The sequence below is a fragment of the Carex rostrata genome, chromosome 34, assembly GCF_964058835.1.
Source record: "Carex rostrata chromosome 34, lpCarRost1.2, whole genome shotgun sequence".
NCBI classification, from domain to species: Eukaryota; Viridiplantae; Streptophyta; class Magnoliopsida; order Poales; family Cyperaceae; genus Carex; species Carex rostrata.
The window spans coordinates 8,564-26,229 of NC_135951.1; the positions used below are offsets into that span (position 1 = coordinate 8,564).

Genomic DNA, 17,666 nt, shown 5'->3' on the forward strand with positions numbered 1-17,666 from the left:
GCTTGTAGAGCTCCGAGTTCTCCCATTGCCATGTAATCAGATCCCTGTCGTCAGTGAAATTTATCATTGACTGATTAGACTGATTAGGGTCTATTTAGTGAATTTATCATTGGCCATGTCTCGTAGCGATATATATATCTATATATATGGAAGCTGCAGCCTTGGTCTGTTATTCCTTGCCCTTGGCATCCACTGCCATTAACATCAACCAGTACGAAATAAGTTGCCCATCCCCAATTGTCCCAAGCAATTGCCTTAAAAAAATAGAGTTCAATTTACTGCAACCTGGACATCCAGTAAGGACTCAAAGAGTTGAACAAAAAAAATGGCATATTTAGTCTGGCCTCTGTTCTGCTCTGTTATTTGTGATTCTATGCTTCTTTCTTCTTCTTCTTCTTCTTTTTTAATTATTTGAAAAACAATGATATTTGTGGGTCTCTGTTTTCTCTCTTGTGGAACTGTGAAGGGTTTCTGATGTACTATGAATAACACGAATTTGAGCTATATAAATAGTGGTCTGTCAAAGCAATGAAAGGAAAGTGGGGTTCGATCATGTAATCAATTGTAACATTAGCTGCTGGAGATGATTCATTGATTGATGTTGTAGATTATGGATTTGTCTTATCTGAACCTTCCAATTATTTCAAGAACATCATTTTAGATATTGTAAGTAATAAAATATAAACATAATATTTGTGAAGTTCAATAAAAAAAATATCTAGTTTATTTTGATACTTTTAGAAAAAAAATGAAACCTATTTATTATTAGGTTTTTTAACGAAGAAGATGTAAAAGGGGAAGGAATTCTCGACTTGGCTCAAAACTAAGATTACTAATGACATGCTATGATTTTACTTCCGTCAATATATAGCAATCACAGCATTAAAATGTTCAATTCTTAGAGGTCGTAAATGTTCTGACCGGTTAAAGAAAACAAAAAAAATAGTCAACAAGTTGTAGTACATAGATAAACAAGTTGCATTACCCCATCGTTGGTGACATAGTTTGTGCCACTGAAAAATTCAGATTCAACGTAGGACAGTTTTTTCTTTAAATTTTGAAGAAATAATTACCTCAATATTGTCAATCCATCTTAAGATTCTTGGTATGCTGATCAAGAGAGAGAGAAAAGATATTTAAAAGATTTATGGTATCAAACAAGACAGAAATTGAAGTTAAATATCGATGCATGTGTACCTTAAATTTTTGCCTATATAAGTTCAGCATTGTAACAGTACCAGAAAGGCAGCAAAGGTGGTCATCTAAATCAAAACCACAGATGAAGTTTTGCATAAAGGATGAAGGCTTATTCAGTGCAGATGCTGCATCTGCAGTGGAGTTTTCAAATTGAATTGTACCATAGAAGACAACATAATAATTGTTGACTCGACTGTGTCCCCATGAAAATTGAATTGTACCATAGAAGACAACGTAATAATGTTGACTCGACTGTGTCCCCATATATGAAAATTGAATTGTACCATAGGAGACTGTTAGAAAGAATATGGGGAGGTCCAATCATGAGGCTAGAAGAGAGTATCCTTAACCATAACTAAATCTTGGATGGAAGCTAGAAACAGTACCAGAAGTTGAGCATTGTAACAGTACCAGAAAGCAGCAAAGATGGTCATCTAAATCAAAACGACAAATGAAGTTTGCATAAAGGATGAAGGGTTATTCAGTGCAGATGCTGCATCTGCACTGGACTTCTCAAATTGAATTGTACCATAGAAGACAACGTAATAATTGTTGACTCGACTGTGTCCCCATATATGAAAATTGAATTGTACCATAGGAGACGGTTAGAAAGAATATGGGGAAGTCCAATCATGAGGCTAGAAGAGAGTATCCTTAACCATAACCATATCCAAGCCGAAAAAAGAGGAGTTCCTACCACTCATTCAAAAGGTTGAGAGAAAACTTGGTGGATGGAAGAGTTAAATAATATCAAGGGGTGGTAGACTACAACTCACTCAAACGGTCCTCTCATCCATACCGCTGTACCATATGATGTGTTTTCGCTTACCGAAATGGGTAATCCATAGAATAGACAAGGTTAGGAGATGTTTCTTGTGGGGAAGATCGGGTGAAAACAGCAAACAAGGCATTTCCCTCATCAATTGGTCAACGGTAATCATACCTAAAGAATGGGGAGACCTTGGAATATCAGACCTTGAACTCACAAACATAGCTTTGTTATTGAGGTGGTGGTGGAAATTATATTACGAGCATGATTGCCTATGGACATCAATCGTTCAGGGGCTTAGAAGGAGGAGACCAAACTGCCAGGGACCAAAATTCTGATATATGGCGGGTTCCTTTTTCTGGCATCAGCTGCAAAGAATTAAACCTTTCTTTTTGTGGAGTACTACCTGGGAGATAGAAACTGGTACTAATATTTCCATCTGGGGTGACAATTGGCAAGGCCTCCCTTTACTATCTAATCCAAACAGTGCTCCACAACAGCCACTCATCTCTCTAAGAGAAGCTATGCAAGATCTGACACTGACAGATTCACTGAGCATACTTGGCCCAGTAACATTCACAGAAGGCACAGATAAGTTGGTGTGGAGATGGGGAACTTCAGGCACATACTCAGCAAAGTCGGCATACAAAGCTTTTTTCAAGGAGGCTTAATTACGTGGCGATACAGATGCATTTGGAAGTGTCAGGCTACTCCAACGGCAAAGGTCTTTGCGTACCTAATGCTAAACAGTAAAATCCTGACAAGAGATGTGTTGTGAAAACGGGGTATGAATTTTGGTTTACATTGTGTACTTTGTATGAACTGCCCTGTGGAATCAATACTGCATGCATTATTTTTGTGCCCCTATGCTGTGGCAGTTTGGTTTCACATAGCCTCTTTTACTGGTAAACCGCTAATGACACCTCAAGGCTCAATTGATGCCATCTGGGACAGTTCATGGGAAATGGTCAGGACAGCTGGGTACCTAAATCGAAAAGACTGGACTACTGGTTTTGTTTGTACAGCCTGGTACATTTGGAAACAGCGAAATGCTGTTATATTCAGAGAAGAGTGGCTTGATCCTCGCATCCTGGCTCTAAGATGTTTGCATGAGTTGAAGTTGCGGAGAAAATATAGCTAGAATCTGCTCTGTTCGTCTCAAGCTTTCCTTTTATTTATTTTTTCCTATTTCTGATTAGGTGGAGGAATTACTCATTTAAATTTAATAAGATAAAGAATGGAGACATCCATTTGAGCTTGCACTTGAGAACAATATTTGTTATATTAATTCTACCCACTGTCACGAAATCATCAGAGAGTGGGTTACCGATGAAAGCAAGCTCGTCGGCAAGGTGGCGGATGCGTTGGAGGTAATCACTGCAAGAAGATGAACCCTTGATGGTAGATTGGATTTGACGCTTCAGATCGGTGAGCCGAGCACGTGATGTAGCAGAGAAGCTTTGTTTGAGGGAGTTCCACAGATCATAGGAAGTTTTGCAAGAGGAAACTTGGGCTTGAACCGTTTCAATCAAAGAAGAACGGATCCAACCTAATAATAGCTGGTCCTGTCGATCCCAGGCAGAAAAAGATGGATTGTCGACGAGCTGACCATTGGCTGAAGTAACTTGACGGGCTGGTGGTGCTTCTTCTAAAAAACGAGTTAAGTTGAAGCCATGCACAATAGGTGTGATTTGAGATTTCCATGTGAGGAAGTTGGAATGATTAAGTTTGGTTGTAATAGGATAATTAAGGGGAATAATTTGTTCTGCAACGGGAGGAGGTAGTGGTGGAGTTGGTGTAGCGGCGGCGGCCATTAAAATAGCTCTGATACCATAAAACTTGTGTTCAAATTAGAGAGAGAATGAAATATAATTTTTGGTAATTGATATTGTATTTGCATTACATCTCGGGATGAATTACATGCCTCATATATAGGCAGAATTATTACATTGGAAAGATTGAGCTGTCAAATAAAATTGTAAATGGTAAAAACGTTGTTAAGGAAACAAAGGAAATACTGGGAATGAAATCTGATGATTTCGTGACAGTGGGTAGAATTAATATAACAAATATTGTTCTCAAGTGCAAGCTCAAATGGATGTCTCCATTCTTTATCTTATTAAAATTGTAAAGGAAGGAAGGCTGATAGTGCACTGATGTAAACTTTTTAAATATTAATACAACTATCCAAGGCAGCTTCTGCCTGGGTTTAAAAAAAAACAGATGGCTGTGCAAATCGGCCTGGATATCGAGATTCAGTTGCACATGCTAGTTTCTGTGGAAAGAACGAAATGAGCGCATCTTCATGAAGAAGGAAGTGAAGGTACAGCAGTTGGTAAAAAAGTTGTAGTACATAAATTAACAAGCATTACCACACATCATTGGCAACATAGTTTGTGACACTGTAAGATCTAAGATTCAATAGAAAGTAGAAACGACAGTATAATTTTTATTTCGAAGTATATTGTATGCATCTCAATAGCAGAGTAACAACAAATATCATACTTCGTACATATCAAGATGCAACATATACAGCAAAATTAAATCCATAAATAAAACACAATTCCATGCTGTCGACGAACTGCTACGTACAAAATCTTCTAGAATAATAATTGTTGTATAACATGATTCTCTACTCTGATAAATTATTACTACGACGACAACAATAAATTAATGCTCAGTTTAACTACGCACATAATACCATCACTATTACAATTAATAAAATGTACTATGATCGATCTAACACACTAAACCCAAAAAGGTCCATCAATGTGAGATAAAACGATCTCAAGATGATTTTTCTCAAACTCTTTTCTGTGTGGGAGCAAAGCCTTTTCAACCTTATGGACTCTAATAGGATATTTCGACAATTTGATATGAACCACAGTAAGATTCTTGCACTGAGATGATTTAAGCAATATAAAATTATCAACCATTTGGTTAATGCCTGTCTTTTCCCCTCGACATTGCCATCCGCAGTTGTATAAAATGAGCTTCTGAATATTAGGTGATTTTTGAAGGAACAATGCAACTGGACTGAAATTACAAATCATACACCATCCCCCAAGCCACAATTCCATTAGGCAGTGGAATTCTTCAAGCTTCTGTAACTCTTTTTCCAACATCTGAGTATGCCACAAGAGAGAGAAAAACAAAATAATATTTAGAAGGTTTATGGTAGCAAAAATTACACAGGTTTGAAATCAAAGATGCACATGTACCTTAAAATTTTGCCTATGTAATTTGAGCACTGTAACACCAGAAAGGCAGCGAAGATTGTCATCTAAATCAAAGCCATGGATAAAGCTTTGCATAAAGGATGGAGGGTTATTCAGTGCAGATGCACCTGGAGTTTTCAAAATGAATTGTACCACAGAAAAATAAAAAGTAATTGTTGACTCTAATGTGTTCCCATGGAGGCTTGATGTTATATCAACAGTTTTGTTATTTGGTGGAACTTTAGATCTGCAACCCTGAAGAGACAAGATCTTTAGCTTCTGGCTGAAGATGAATGAAAATTCCCCGAAGCAGTTCTCCAATGATAGATCTTCCAGTTTTGGACACCCTGCAAAAAGTCTGGAGATGCTTCTACTATCAAGTATACTATTTTGTAGATGTATTCTTCTAATGCGGGGAAGATTGACAACCGCTGGTATTACTTCTGGCATACGAAGATGCCAAAAACTTGTTTGTAAGCACAGTTCCTCGATGGATTCCCAAGTGAAAAGGCATGCAATCAATTCTTGAGAGGGGATTGAAGCATGCATAGAGAAAACTCGAGCATTGTGCTTCATTGCATAGCTAACACATATGCGAACGAGATCAGAGCATGTATAACTGTCTAATATTTTGGGAAATTTAATGAGGAATGTGTCCAAGAATGGTGCTTCACGCCTGTATAGCACGGCCTGAACAAATCTTTTGAAGTATGCACCAAACAATTTTTTCTCCAAAATATTGAGAGCTCCAAAGTCATGTGGGTTGAAGTTGAGAGAAGGTAAAGAGGCCCAGAGGTTGACCCATCTCTTTGACAGTATGCTCATTTGCATGGCCTCTTTTGTCCCTAGAAAGGACAAAATATGTTGGAGAATTTCATCTGGGAAATGACTTATCATGTCAGACTCCTCCTTCGACATTGCTCAACCACTGTGCTCAAAATAATTTAAGACAAATTCAGTTAATGAACTACATCACCATGTAAGAATTTCACAACAGGCTATGTCAATTGTTAAGGTATGGTTCTCAAAACTCAGGCCCGGCTTTGTTTCTCACAGTAACTGAGCAATCAAACCTAGATATAGTATTACTATTATAAACAGGGCGAGAATTGAGCCAGGTTTTATGATAACTTCACATTGAACAGTTGAATTAGCTCTTCTACCAAAGGATTTTCACATCAAGAAAACGCCGTTCGTGTAAATGCTGAACAAAAACTAGATAGAATAAGTAATTATGGTTCTGACATCTTCCTTATTCCTACCTAAAATTCTTGATTGCCTTAGGTGGATTATTGGTTTATGTGTTGATTGTCATAGCAAAATCCATTAATTGTTATCAATCGAAAGCTTTGATCTTCCAGACAATTTTGCTTTCTTAGCTGGACCTTGTAGAAGCAAGTTCGTTGTTTGCCCCAACGGAGGTCATATGTTTTAGAGGAAAGAAGAGCAGAAAAATATCATGGGAAATTGAATAGAGCTAACCTATACCGAGGCTTTACAACCGGTATTGAGAGAGGAGAAAAAAATGTTGACAGCAGAGGCGCTCCGACGCCGCTCTCCTTCAACTACTCGTCAACCCTCTGAGTCTCTCTCTGAGAATTTTTCTGATTTCGTCCCTAGGGTTTTGCTCAATTCATCTTTAAAATTTGCTTGATTTCGTCCTAGGCAGTCTCTTCTGGAACAAGAATATCAGAACATTTAGTATTATTATTTGGAAACGACAAATGAGATATGTTTTGATATATTTCTTTATATTTTGAACTGCAAATTCTGATGGAGGGGTCCAATTAATACCTTATATTTTTTATATCTCATCATATTTCATATTTCATATTTTTATTTTCAAAATTCAAACTATTAATCTGAACCGCTCAACATGATATTTATACAAAAATATGCCTCAGAATAAAATTTTATAATTTTTGAAAATTTTTTTACTATTTTTTAAGATAGATACAAAATCACTATTTTTAGACCATTTAAATAATAATGATTTTCCACCTAACCTAAAAATTAGTAAAAAAATTTCAAAAATTCTAAAATTTCATCCCAACTATATTTTAGTATGGATATCATGTGAAACGGTTCGGATTGACATTTTAAACTTTGAAAATGAAGATATAAAATATAAGGTGTGAAAGACATGAGACATTGAAATCCTTCTCAAATTTAATACAATGTTTTCGAATTGTGAACTTACTGAATAAATACTACAATTTTATGTTCATTTTTTCTTACATATATACTTTTATCTTAAAAATTTGAACTCAGAATATTGACAAAATTGTCAATTGTAAATATTTTGGAAATTTGAAACTGAGGGACAATTAGTGGACATGTCTTCTAAAATTTCACTACTTAAAAGCATGATTTCATTAAATCACATGTGAAACTGCTCCTACAAAAAGTTTTAATGAAAATACTCTCGATTTTTTTTTTCAGAACTGCCACAACTACCTCCTAGTCATGCGGTCCACTCCGAGGTCCTGACCACTCCACTGGGCGGTCCACCTTTTTCTTTATTTTTCTTTTTAAGATCTTAGTATTTTCATTTAAATAGTTTTGTGGTGTTTTACTTTTCTTGTTTGTGGTGTATGTCAAAAAATAAGACATTTAATATATTAATGAATGATGTCCTAACTCTTTATAACTTTGACTTCATTTGTCATTTGGATGTATCAAGTCTAAATATAACACTAATTAAGGAGCTGCACTGCTGCTAGAGTGCACAACAAGTCAAATAATGTTAATAGCATCGTCTTTTTTCAAACCTAGTTGGATTCTGTTGGTGCCAAACTTCTTACCACTACACGAGAGTTCACATGTGTTATCTTGTAGATAAATATAGTATTTAACTATTTTTCTCTACAAATCTGATTTAAATTATATCTCCTCCTTATTAAGGAGCTTAATATTTTCTACTACATAATTTGCTTCTGTTGCTGTGTACGGGCACAATTACTAGTATCTATAAATGGTCTTCTAAAGTCTGAACTAAGAGCTTTCCGACTAACGAATAATTGACTAGCTTATCGAAACTAGTACAAACCGTACGGTTTTGATTACACAACCCAAATCTACCTGAAATTATCATGTTTTTTTAACTGTATAAGTGTGAGATGGTTGACCCCTACCTGTACGTCCGGCCTGACAGCTCTTGAACAGCTCTTCTTACTTGAGAATATATTTGTTTTTATCTCACTATTAATTTTCAATTTCCAACTTGGTTTAATTGTCACAACTCACAATGTGCGTTGATCCCTCCTCAGATATACAACTTAAGTAAACGGTTTTACAGATTGGCGTGCTTGCAACTTGTTAATATTGGGGTTGTATTTTTAACTATTGCATGAATCACATGATACAAATTATATTCGTAAATATATAATTATATTGTATGAGTTACGTGATATATATATATATGTGAGAAGGGATCCATTGACAACATTTATAAGTTACAACATCTTACAATAATTTGATTTTGAGATTTTCAAAATCTATATAATCAATCCAAACCATTTAACATCTTTATATTAAAATATTCTTGAAGATCAAATTTTATATTTCTTTGAATTTTTTTACTATTTATTAAATATTTTACAAAATTATTGTTTTTAGATAATTTTGGACCAATAAAAAACTACAGTTTTATAAAATACTTAATAAATAGTAAACTAATTTAAAAAAATATAAAATTTGATCTCCAAACACATTTCAATATTCACTAGTACAAAAAACCCCTTCACCGATCCTTCATCACCGACTATTTTAAGCAAAGCATCAGTGTTGCTCACACTACACTGACCCTTTTATTAAATAACAGTCAGCGTTGTTATTCAACACTGACACTTTATAAACAGTCAGTGTTGGTTATCAACAGTGACTATTTTTCAAGAAAGAGTCAGTGTTGAATACCAACACTGACTGTTTTTCAAGCGTCAGTGTTGATTACCAACTCTGACGCTTTAAAAACAGTCAGTGTTGGTCCTCAACACTGACTCTTTTGCAAAACAGTCAGTGTTGGTCCTCAACACTGACTCTTTCGCAAAAGAGTCAGTGTTGAGCACCAACACTGACTCTTTTGAAAAAAAGTCAGTGTTGTGAACTAACACTGACTCTTTATAAAGCGTCAGTGTAGAGTAGCTATACTAACTCTTTAAAAAGTGTCAGTGTTGGTACTCAACACTGACTCTTTTAGAAAAGAGTCAGTGTTAGTACTCAATACTGACTGTCTTCCAAAAGAGTCAGTGTTGAGGATCAATACTGACTCTTTATAAAGTGTCAGTGTTGAGTAGCAATACTGACTCTTTAAAAACAGTCAGTGTTGCTACTCAACACTGACTGTTTGTTTTTTTTTTTTCAAATATCATAATTAAAAATATATTATTTTGTTTTGAACATTTCATTGAACACATGTAATACATAAATTTATTTAATAATATCAAGTTAAAACTTAAAATCTTTCAAGTTTTTACAAATACGAATTTAATAATCACAAGATAATACAAGAAGACGGAGAATCCTAAAGAAAATCACGAGTTAATTATATGAAATGTGATTTCAACCGGGTTTTGGCTTTCATTGACAAATTTGATAAGGGAATCCAATTAAGTAATTTGTGGATATTTTACAATACAATCAAGTCTTCCAAAATTTATAATATATTTTTAAACTTTGATTAGTTGTTAAGAAAGTATGTACATAAATAAATAATATGATAATATAATTTATGTTGAAGAACATAAAAATAAAAATATGTTAATTAGAAACTTAGAATTTTGTAAATTTAAATTGTTAAATAATTTTGACACATAAAATTATATAGCATGACATGCATGTTGCATATATGAATTTTGCATAAATTAAGGTGGGTTGTTCTAAATTCAATTTAATTCTAACTTCAAATTTTGCATAAAATTATTCTAATGTTGTGTATATATTTATTGCAGAAAAAATTGGATTCACCCCAAAGGAAAGGCAACAGTTGAAATTATGTTAAACACAAGCAAAACAGAGAGCATATGTTAAGCCAGCACCAAATTTTCTGTCTGATCTATCCCACGTACATGAGCCATGTATAAAGGGCATATTTGGTTACTTCTTCAGTTAAAATGGCTTAAATAATTACTCTTATTATTTGATAGAAATTTGTTACGTAGATCATAATTTATTGTTTTTAATTGAAACACATTAATAAAGTCAGAGGTGGATTAACACTGACTGTTTTAAAGAAAACAGTCAGTGTTGGCAGCCAACACTGACTGTTTTTGAAAAACAGTCAGTGTTAACTAGCAACACCAACTGTTTTTTCAAAAAGGGTCGGTGTTAGTTATCAGCACTGACGGTTTTGAAGGTGTCAGTGTTAATCACCAACACTGACTCATTTAAAACAGTCGGTGTTGATAAATTTACTGACTGTTTGTTTCAGAACCGTCAGTGCTGAGTTGTTTACTGACTGTTTTGTTTGAACCGTCAGTGATTTTGTTTCATTTTGCTATAACAATTTAGGTTAGCCGTGTAAATTTCATTTCGCTCTTCGCCTCCTTTCTACTGTCTCTCCGCCTCCTTTCCGCTTAGCCCCACTGTTCTGACCTGCCTCACCACGCTCAGCCGCACTTCCCTCTTCTCCGATCGCATCCTCTTTCTCCCCTCCTAACGCCGTAGATTCATCTCCTCTGAACTGCGATATAACGCGGTAAGATTTGCTCTTTTTTAGCTCTGCAACTGATTCTTTTTTTTGCTTTACGTATGGTATTTGTGTTACCCATGTTTGAAATTTTGTGAATTTTGGGCATCTTAATTATTTTCTCAACTTGGAAAATTTCGGACCTGCTGCAAAATTGGTTCTGTAAATTGTTGGACAGTAGTCATCTATCAAAATTATACCAAAAATCAGAACCACTCTGATGCAGGACAGTAGTTATTAAAAGTATTAAATGATAAGTATTCAATTACATGCTTGGTCCGCCCCTGCTATAGCAGAGTCAAGGGTCATATTGTTTTAATTCATTTACAAATAGGAAATTTTCTACATTCTTAGTTAATCCAACCCTTTCACTGTCCCAGTTAGTTTTCTATATATATGGAGTAAGCAATAGTACTAGCTTACTAACTTCAAGCCCCGGTTCCTGTCAGTTACACATACTGTCACTACTCCTGCCCCGGTTCCTCCTAGTAATAATATCAATTAATGTGTGTCTCTGTACTCTCCTCTTGTCCTATTTCCTTTGGATTTTACTAATTTGCTCCTGGTGTTTCTATCAGTATGGTTTTGGTGCATATGTAGTAAATTAGCTTAATTTGATATGCATGTTTCTATTAGCATGGTTCTAGCCAAAATCTGTTGTTATACGTAGTTTTTATCCATACTATCTATATCCATTGTAAAAGCTTTGGAAACCTATAAAAGTATTCAATTATATAACAACCAATACTTAAATTTTTTTTTTTTTGTGTGTGTAGATTGACCAAAAGAAGGCACAGTACAAGGTGCAAAATTTGGCTAGCTTATGTGATTGTTTTGTTACAAACTTACATATAGCGATCTATGTGACTTACATCATTAATCCAAGTTCAGAAGAGAAGGTAAATTTAATTAAATTTGTTGATGGGTTAGATTAATTTTTTTTTTTCATGGTATTCCTAATTTCAACCAAATTATATATGGATAGTTTGTAGCTTAGTATTATTGTATTGTGCGGTCGTTTCCAATTTCCCTTGAACATTTAGTATGCCTTTTAGGTCGATGCCCATTCAAAATTAATCCAATAGGGATTAATTTTGAATAGTTCCCTGTTGGGACTGCTCTTTGAATGTTTTGTCTCATTTAGGATGTGAACATATGTCAGCGGATTTGGTATTATTGAAAAATTTGGTAGCATTTATCCTTGTTCCCACGAGTACGCATTGGATTTCATTTCCAAACGGATGAGATTTTTACGCGTACTTGGGGAACAAAGGGGAAATGCTGCCGAATTTTTCTTGAATACCAAATCACGTTGACATGTGCTCACTACTGAGACAAAGCATTCAAAGAGTGGGTTAGGATTGTGCACCGGCCCTATGTAAGCCCCAAATTATAATTTTAAGATATACTGACCTCTTACCTAATTATTTTTATAATTACAGATGGATCGAGATTGGATGTATGGAGGTCGTAATACCATTGAGTATTTGGAGGGTGTGAAAAGTTTCATAAAATTTGCTGAGCAAGATATGAAGGCAAAGGGTGTTGACACGATTCCGTGTCCATGCAAAGACTGTTTGAACTTGAAGAGGTTTCGCACTATTGAAACAGTGAAAAATCATTTGATTCGTCGTGGTTTTAAAGAGCGATATGCACGTTGGACCAAGCATGGAGAGAGTTATGGAGAAACAAGCACCGCTGCTAGTACTGAGATTGACCAGAAGGATGAGGATGCCAGTGTTGATAGTGATCAGGAAATGGATGTGAATTATAATTTTAACCCGAATGACAATTTAGGAGAAATGTTTAGTGATGATGAAAATGACAATTTACAAGAGTTGTATGTTGAATCTGAAAAACCTTTGTTTCCTGGTTGTGATAATTTTACAAAAATGGATGCTGTGTTAAAATTGTATAATTTAAAGGCAAGTAACTGTTGGAGTGATAAAAGTTTTACGGCTTTATTAAAACTCTTAGGAGATATGCTCCCAGATGAGAATGAGTTACCAAGATCATGTTATCAAGCCAAAAAATTATTGTGTCCTATGGGTCTCGATGTAGAAAGAATACATGCATGTCCGAACGATTGCATATTGTATCGGAAAGAGAGTGATCTCGTAAATGATTACATGAGGGCAGACCAAGAACCATTCAGCAAATACAATTGGATAAGCTCACAATGTTGGGAAGAATTTGTGAGGCAAAAGTCGACGCAAGAGTTTCAGGTACTATTTAATCAAATCATTATTTATCATATCTTTTCTTTATTTCTTTTTTTATACCTAACATGCATGTTTACTTTGATTGCAGAAATTAAGTGAGAATAACCGCGAAATGTGCAAGAGGAATGACAACCCACACCGCTTAGGATCTCGTGGATACGATGTGAAAAAACGCGTGTGGAAGAAAAAATTAAAAGAGAACTCTGCTGATTTGGCACCTATCCTAGATATAAAGGATCAAAGGTGCCAATTTTATGTATTGGGACGAATGAGAACAACACCAGATGGGACGCTTGAGGCCCCTCCAAAGACCCAAGCTCTGATACAGACCATTGTAAGTGCTGATTTCTTTACTTTTTTTTTTTTTGATATGATAGATACAGGGTTATATATATAGCCATTGTAAGCTGAGTTATATATATGCCCTTCAACTTCTTCTTTTATTTCTTATATTTATCCGGTACACAATAATTCTGAATTTAATCATAATTAAATAGATGAATAAAATAATAAAAGACAGAAATACCCTTTTTTGAATTTATGTTAAGAATTTGATTGGTAACAGCATCATCTTACACGGGTGTCTATCATATCAAATAATTAAGGGATACATATGTGACCTGATTTTAACCCTAATCTGGTTTTCATGATTTGACCTGATTTTAACCCTACACTATTTTACTGATTTTACCTGATTTCATAGTGTTTTGGTTTTCATGATTTTTTTTTTTTTGAAAAAATAAAACTGCCTTGCTTAGACAACAAACTGAAAAGATGTAATTCAACATACACATTCAACATGCTCTTCAATCTAATTCTCATTTCTTATATATTTCCAACAGAAAGACACACAACAAAAGGTCGACTCGGGGGACCTCGAAGTAAGTGGCTCGAGTGATGTTCTCACGCTTTCTCTAGGGAACCCGGAACCAACAGGTCGGACGAGGGGTCTTGGGGCGCACGTGACTAGGAAACAAGGCTTAAATATCCTTAGGGCGCCGAGAAAGACGGGATTTAACCAAGCCGATATGAAGGTTTTTGCGGAGGAGATACAGAGACAATGTTACGCAAAAGTGAGGGAGGAGATGAAGGAGCAAATGTTTGAGCAATTAAGGGATATGCGGGCTGAATTACTTGCTGAGCTCAAAATGCAACAAGCTGCACCAGATCAAAACAGTCCGGGATTACGTCGCAGCAGTCACCATTCCAATGCAGTTGCGACAAACCCTTTGGATTCGATTCAGGTATTTATACTTTTATTTACAACTAAAAATTGAAAGTAAGTGCATTTTCTTCAATTAACAAATGCACTACATTGTCTAACTTAGTTTTTTTTTTTGTTGTTGAATGTCTAGGTAATCTCACCTTGCTATCTCACTTGTAAAATTGGAGAGGAACACATCAAGATGGCAAACGCTAGGGTATGGCCGAGGAAGACGGACGAACTTATCCACTGTGTGCCTCTGTTAGAGGACCACATGAAAGTGCAGGTGGATTCTGCTGTTCACGAAATGTATCTCAAGTTTCCTCTTCCAACTAAAATTAATAAGGATTTTGTCAAAATCGAAGACACATTGGGAAGTTTCATTCAATGGCCCAAAGATTCGATTGTTTTGGATGAGGTAGAATTTTTTTAAAATTTGAAATTATTTTAGATAATTCTAATTAATCTGCATGTATAATACTCTGAGCATATTCTGCTCTGCTCAGATGAATATGTACAAATGACAGTGACATCCTAGTAATGGTAACCAACAACCATGGATATACACTTTTGGGTATACCCCAATTAGGTACTGTGTGTTCTCTCGGACACAGCCCTTTCTTTAATGCACCTGTATACATTTAGATCATATTTTTTTCTAATTGTTTCTTTTGGCCTTGTTGTTCCTTTCTATTAGTTAATCACTTGGTCTTAGTCTTTTTTGAAAGAAGTAGAGCCCATGAAATCTGATAAAAATAAGACTAGGAATTATTGACTGATTTGTCAGTCTTTACTGTTTAACAGAATTGTAGCAGTTTTTAAGTTCAAATATCAGAATGTTGCATCGTTCAATCATAACCAGAGAAAGAGGAACATAAAAAAGATAGGATGAGATATAAAAGAAATGCACTAACATTTGTAGTATTCACTTAAATACCGCAGTTTTGAAAGCATGATACTTTTGTCCAAGACAAAGTTTATACCAAGTTTCATCAGTTTTACCATAAAAAGGCCTAATCAGCAAAACCAGAAAAATTATCATGTCTGGACTTACAGAAAATACCCTAATCATCAATATCTCATTACGTGTATCACAATTATTTTTATTTAACAAGTTATTATTTGTTCTAGTATATAGACCAAGATGATTCAATGCCCGAGTCGGTATCTAATGAAGTTGCAGAATTCATGCATCGTAAGATGCTTATTTCAAAGAAAAGTTTAGCGAATGTGGGACCTGAGTTCAGAGCCATACATGAGAGGGTGATGAGAGAGCCGCCTGATAAGAATGAGTTTCTCTTGAAAATTAAGGAGGGTGACTTACAACCTCAGTCGTTAATTAACTTAGCTTTTGACGACTTGAAGGATCTAGCCAAGCAAGACAAGCTCGATGTTTCAATAATATCCATCTGGGTTATGTGAGTTTGTTTAACTTCATACGAATAGTGATTAATTTTACAATTTACTTGTTTCCAACAATTATGTAATAATTTTCAGATTTTTGAAGAGACATGTCACCGATCTAGGTCGCGAGGCTGACGTTGGTTTTTTGAACCCTAGTATGATATCTCAGTTACTTTTTGATACTGACAAGGTGGCCGCTTCAAGCTACTTGCTTGATTCGTTCAAAAATATGCAGGAGAAGAAATTTATCCTGGCACCATACATTCAAGGGTATGATTGTAATGGTCACTGGTTGCTTCTAATTTTTGTGTTGCGTGATAATATGGTGTATGTTATCGATTCTCTACCACCAAAGGAACTAGATTACGATATCATGTGGCATTTTAAAGAGTGAGAAATAAATCTTTCATTTAGTCTAATTTCATTTACTTACAATTAATCAACATACTATTTGATGATAATTACTAATTAATTCATTGGTATTTAATAATTTTAGCATTTTTGAATCTTATGTGGAGGCTGGAGGAGTGCACAAGGAGGGATCAAAGGAATGTGAGTGGAAATACATTAAGGTGTGAACTTGTACACTCTTTTTAATTTGATAATTGATTTTTTCGAATTCCTAAGGGAATCCTTGTAGAAGTAGAACCTACTGATATCCTCAAGACTCAAGAGTCAGGTTCATGGTATTATTGGTACTAACATGAATAATTAGAGAAGACACTTTCAGAATTAGATGTGACGATATTCTTTGTAGAATATTATGTTGCAGTTCTAATTTGCTTGTAGTTATTTCATATTATAGTCATAATAAAGGGAATGCACCACCGTGCATGCCATGTGGTGAATTTTGATTATATATACAGATATACCAAACAACCATATTGGGATAAAACTAATTAAAATGCACATTAATTTTACATAACGGCAATATGGCATGGAAAAAAAAAAGTCTTCTATATATATAAATAACCATTTTGGAACCTCTTCACATGCTTACTTTTCCTTACATTAACCATTTCAGAGCCCTAAGCAAGAAGGTGGGAAGGTGTGTGGATTTTACGTCATGAAACACATGCAAGACCTAGTCACTACGCAATTTGATGTTTTTCCTGATGTATGTATTTTACAATTGAACTTGATTCATTTTTCATATAACTTGAATAAAATTAACTTAATATGTCCTCGTGCAGTGTGATTTACCGACAAAAAAGTATACATCGACGCAACTTCATGCAATAACAAAACAATGGTGTAAATTTTTCTTGGACAACTACTAATCTAATTACAAGACATGTAATGCTTTGTAAATTTTGTTATATTTGCATATTTTGTTCATATTTTAGTTGCATATGTTGTTCATATTTTAGTTGCATATGTTGTTCATATTTTTCATGTAAATTTTGTTATAGTGTGTTTTTTGGTGAATGAGTCTATTATGTTGTGTTTTTTTGGTGAATGGTGAATGAATATATTATGTTGTCTAAATTATTTGTATGATACTTTGTTTAACATCAACAATTGTTAAATACTAATATATGGCTAGCAAAAATATGGAGGCTAGCCCAAATATAAACAGAACCATGCCGAAATTTTTATATCAACACTGACGGTTATAAAGCAAACACTGACTGTTTTTAATATATATATTGACGTTTTTAACATCTACACCGACAGTCAGTGTCAAAACTCAACACTGACTCTTTTCTAAAAGAGTCGGTGTTGGTGCTCAACACTGACTGCTTTCAAAAACAGTCGGTGTTGGTGCTCAACACTGACTCTTTTATAAAAGAGTCGGTGTTAGTGCTCAACACTGACTCTTTTTTAAAGAAGTCGGTGTTGGTGTCAACACTGACTGTTTTGACAAAGAGTCGGTGTTGCTGTGAACACTGACTGTTTTTAAAAGAGTCGGTGTTGATGCTCAACACTGACTGTTTTATAAAAGAGTCAGTGTTGGTACTCAACA

At 34.9% G+C, this 17,666-nt stretch overlaps 2 protein-coding genes and 1 long non-coding RNA gene across 6 annotated transcripts; 2 read left to right on the forward strand and 1 right to left on the reverse strand.

The window, feature by feature from the left end:
* Nucleotides 1–4,660: 4,660 nt before the first annotated feature.
* Nucleotides 4,661–5,779, reverse strand: LOC144549216 (uncharacterized). The gene is made up of 2 exons (XM_078297947.1): nt 5,188–5,779; nt 4,661–5,091 (listed from the first exon to the last, which is right to left on the reverse strand). The coding sequence occupies exons 1-2, from the start codon at nt 5,758–5,760 to the stop codon at nt 4,714–4,716; spliced, it is 951 nt and encodes a 316-aa protein (XP_078154073.1). The 5' UTR covers nt 5,761–5,779; the 3' UTR covers nt 4,661–4,713.
* Nucleotides 5,780–10,759: 4,980 nt separating this feature from the next.
* On the forward strand, nt 10,760–12,763 carry LOC144549038 (uncharacterized). Its single transcript, XR_013509546.1, has 2 exons — nt 10,760–10,879; nt 11,647–12,763. It is a non-coding gene; the product is annotated as an uncharacterized LOC144549038 (long non-coding RNA).
* A 219-nt stretch (nt 12,764–12,982) lies between these two features.
* Nucleotides 12,983–17,052, forward strand: LOC144549016 (uncharacterized). Of its 4 annotated transcripts, none has more exons than XM_078297763.1 (9): nt 12,983–13,095; nt 13,181–13,426; nt 13,935–14,336; nt 14,448–14,714; nt 15,428–15,714; nt 15,794–16,090; nt 16,197–16,272; nt 16,725–16,817; nt 16,894–17,045. In XM_078297763.1, exons 1-9 carry the CDS (start codon nt 13,000–13,002, stop codon nt 16,978–16,980), a joined length of 1,851 nt encoding a protein of 616 aa, XP_078153889.1. In that variant the 5' UTR covers nt 12,983–12,999; the 3' UTR covers nt 16,981–17,045. The 4 variants fall into 4 exon arrangements, with proteins under 4 accessions (XP_078153889.1, XP_078153891.1, XP_078153890.1 ...); XM_078297765.1 differs by having other exon boundaries at nt 15,905–16,090; XM_078297764.1 differs by lacking the exon at nt 16,725–16,817 and having other exon boundaries at nt 16,894–17,052.
* The last annotated feature ends 614 nt before the right edge of the window (nt 17,053–17,666 follow it).

Excerpts from the sequence above, each read along its gene's own strand:
- LOC144549216 (XM_078297947.1), bottom strand. The coding sequence starts at position 5,760 with ATGAAGCACAATGCTCGAGTTTTCTCTATGCATGCTTCAATCCCCTCT. Across the intron at positions 5,092-5,187 it reads TACATAGGCAAAATTTTAAG|ATGTTGGAAAAAGAGTTACA; the intron begins GTACATGTGCAT and ends TGGCATACTCAG.
- LOC144549016 (XM_078297763.1), top strand. The coding sequence starts at position 13,000 with ATGAGGGCAGACCAAGAACCATTCAGCAAATACAATTGGATAAGCTCA. Across the intron at positions 13,096-13,180 it reads AGTCGACGCAAGAGTTTCAG|AAATTAAGTGAGAATAACCG; the intron begins GTACTATTTAAT and ends CTTTGATTGCAG. Across the intron at positions 16,273-16,724 it reads GTGAGTGGAAATACATTAAG|AGCCCTAAGCAAGAAGGTGG; the intron begins GTGTGAACTTGT and ends TAACCATTTCAG.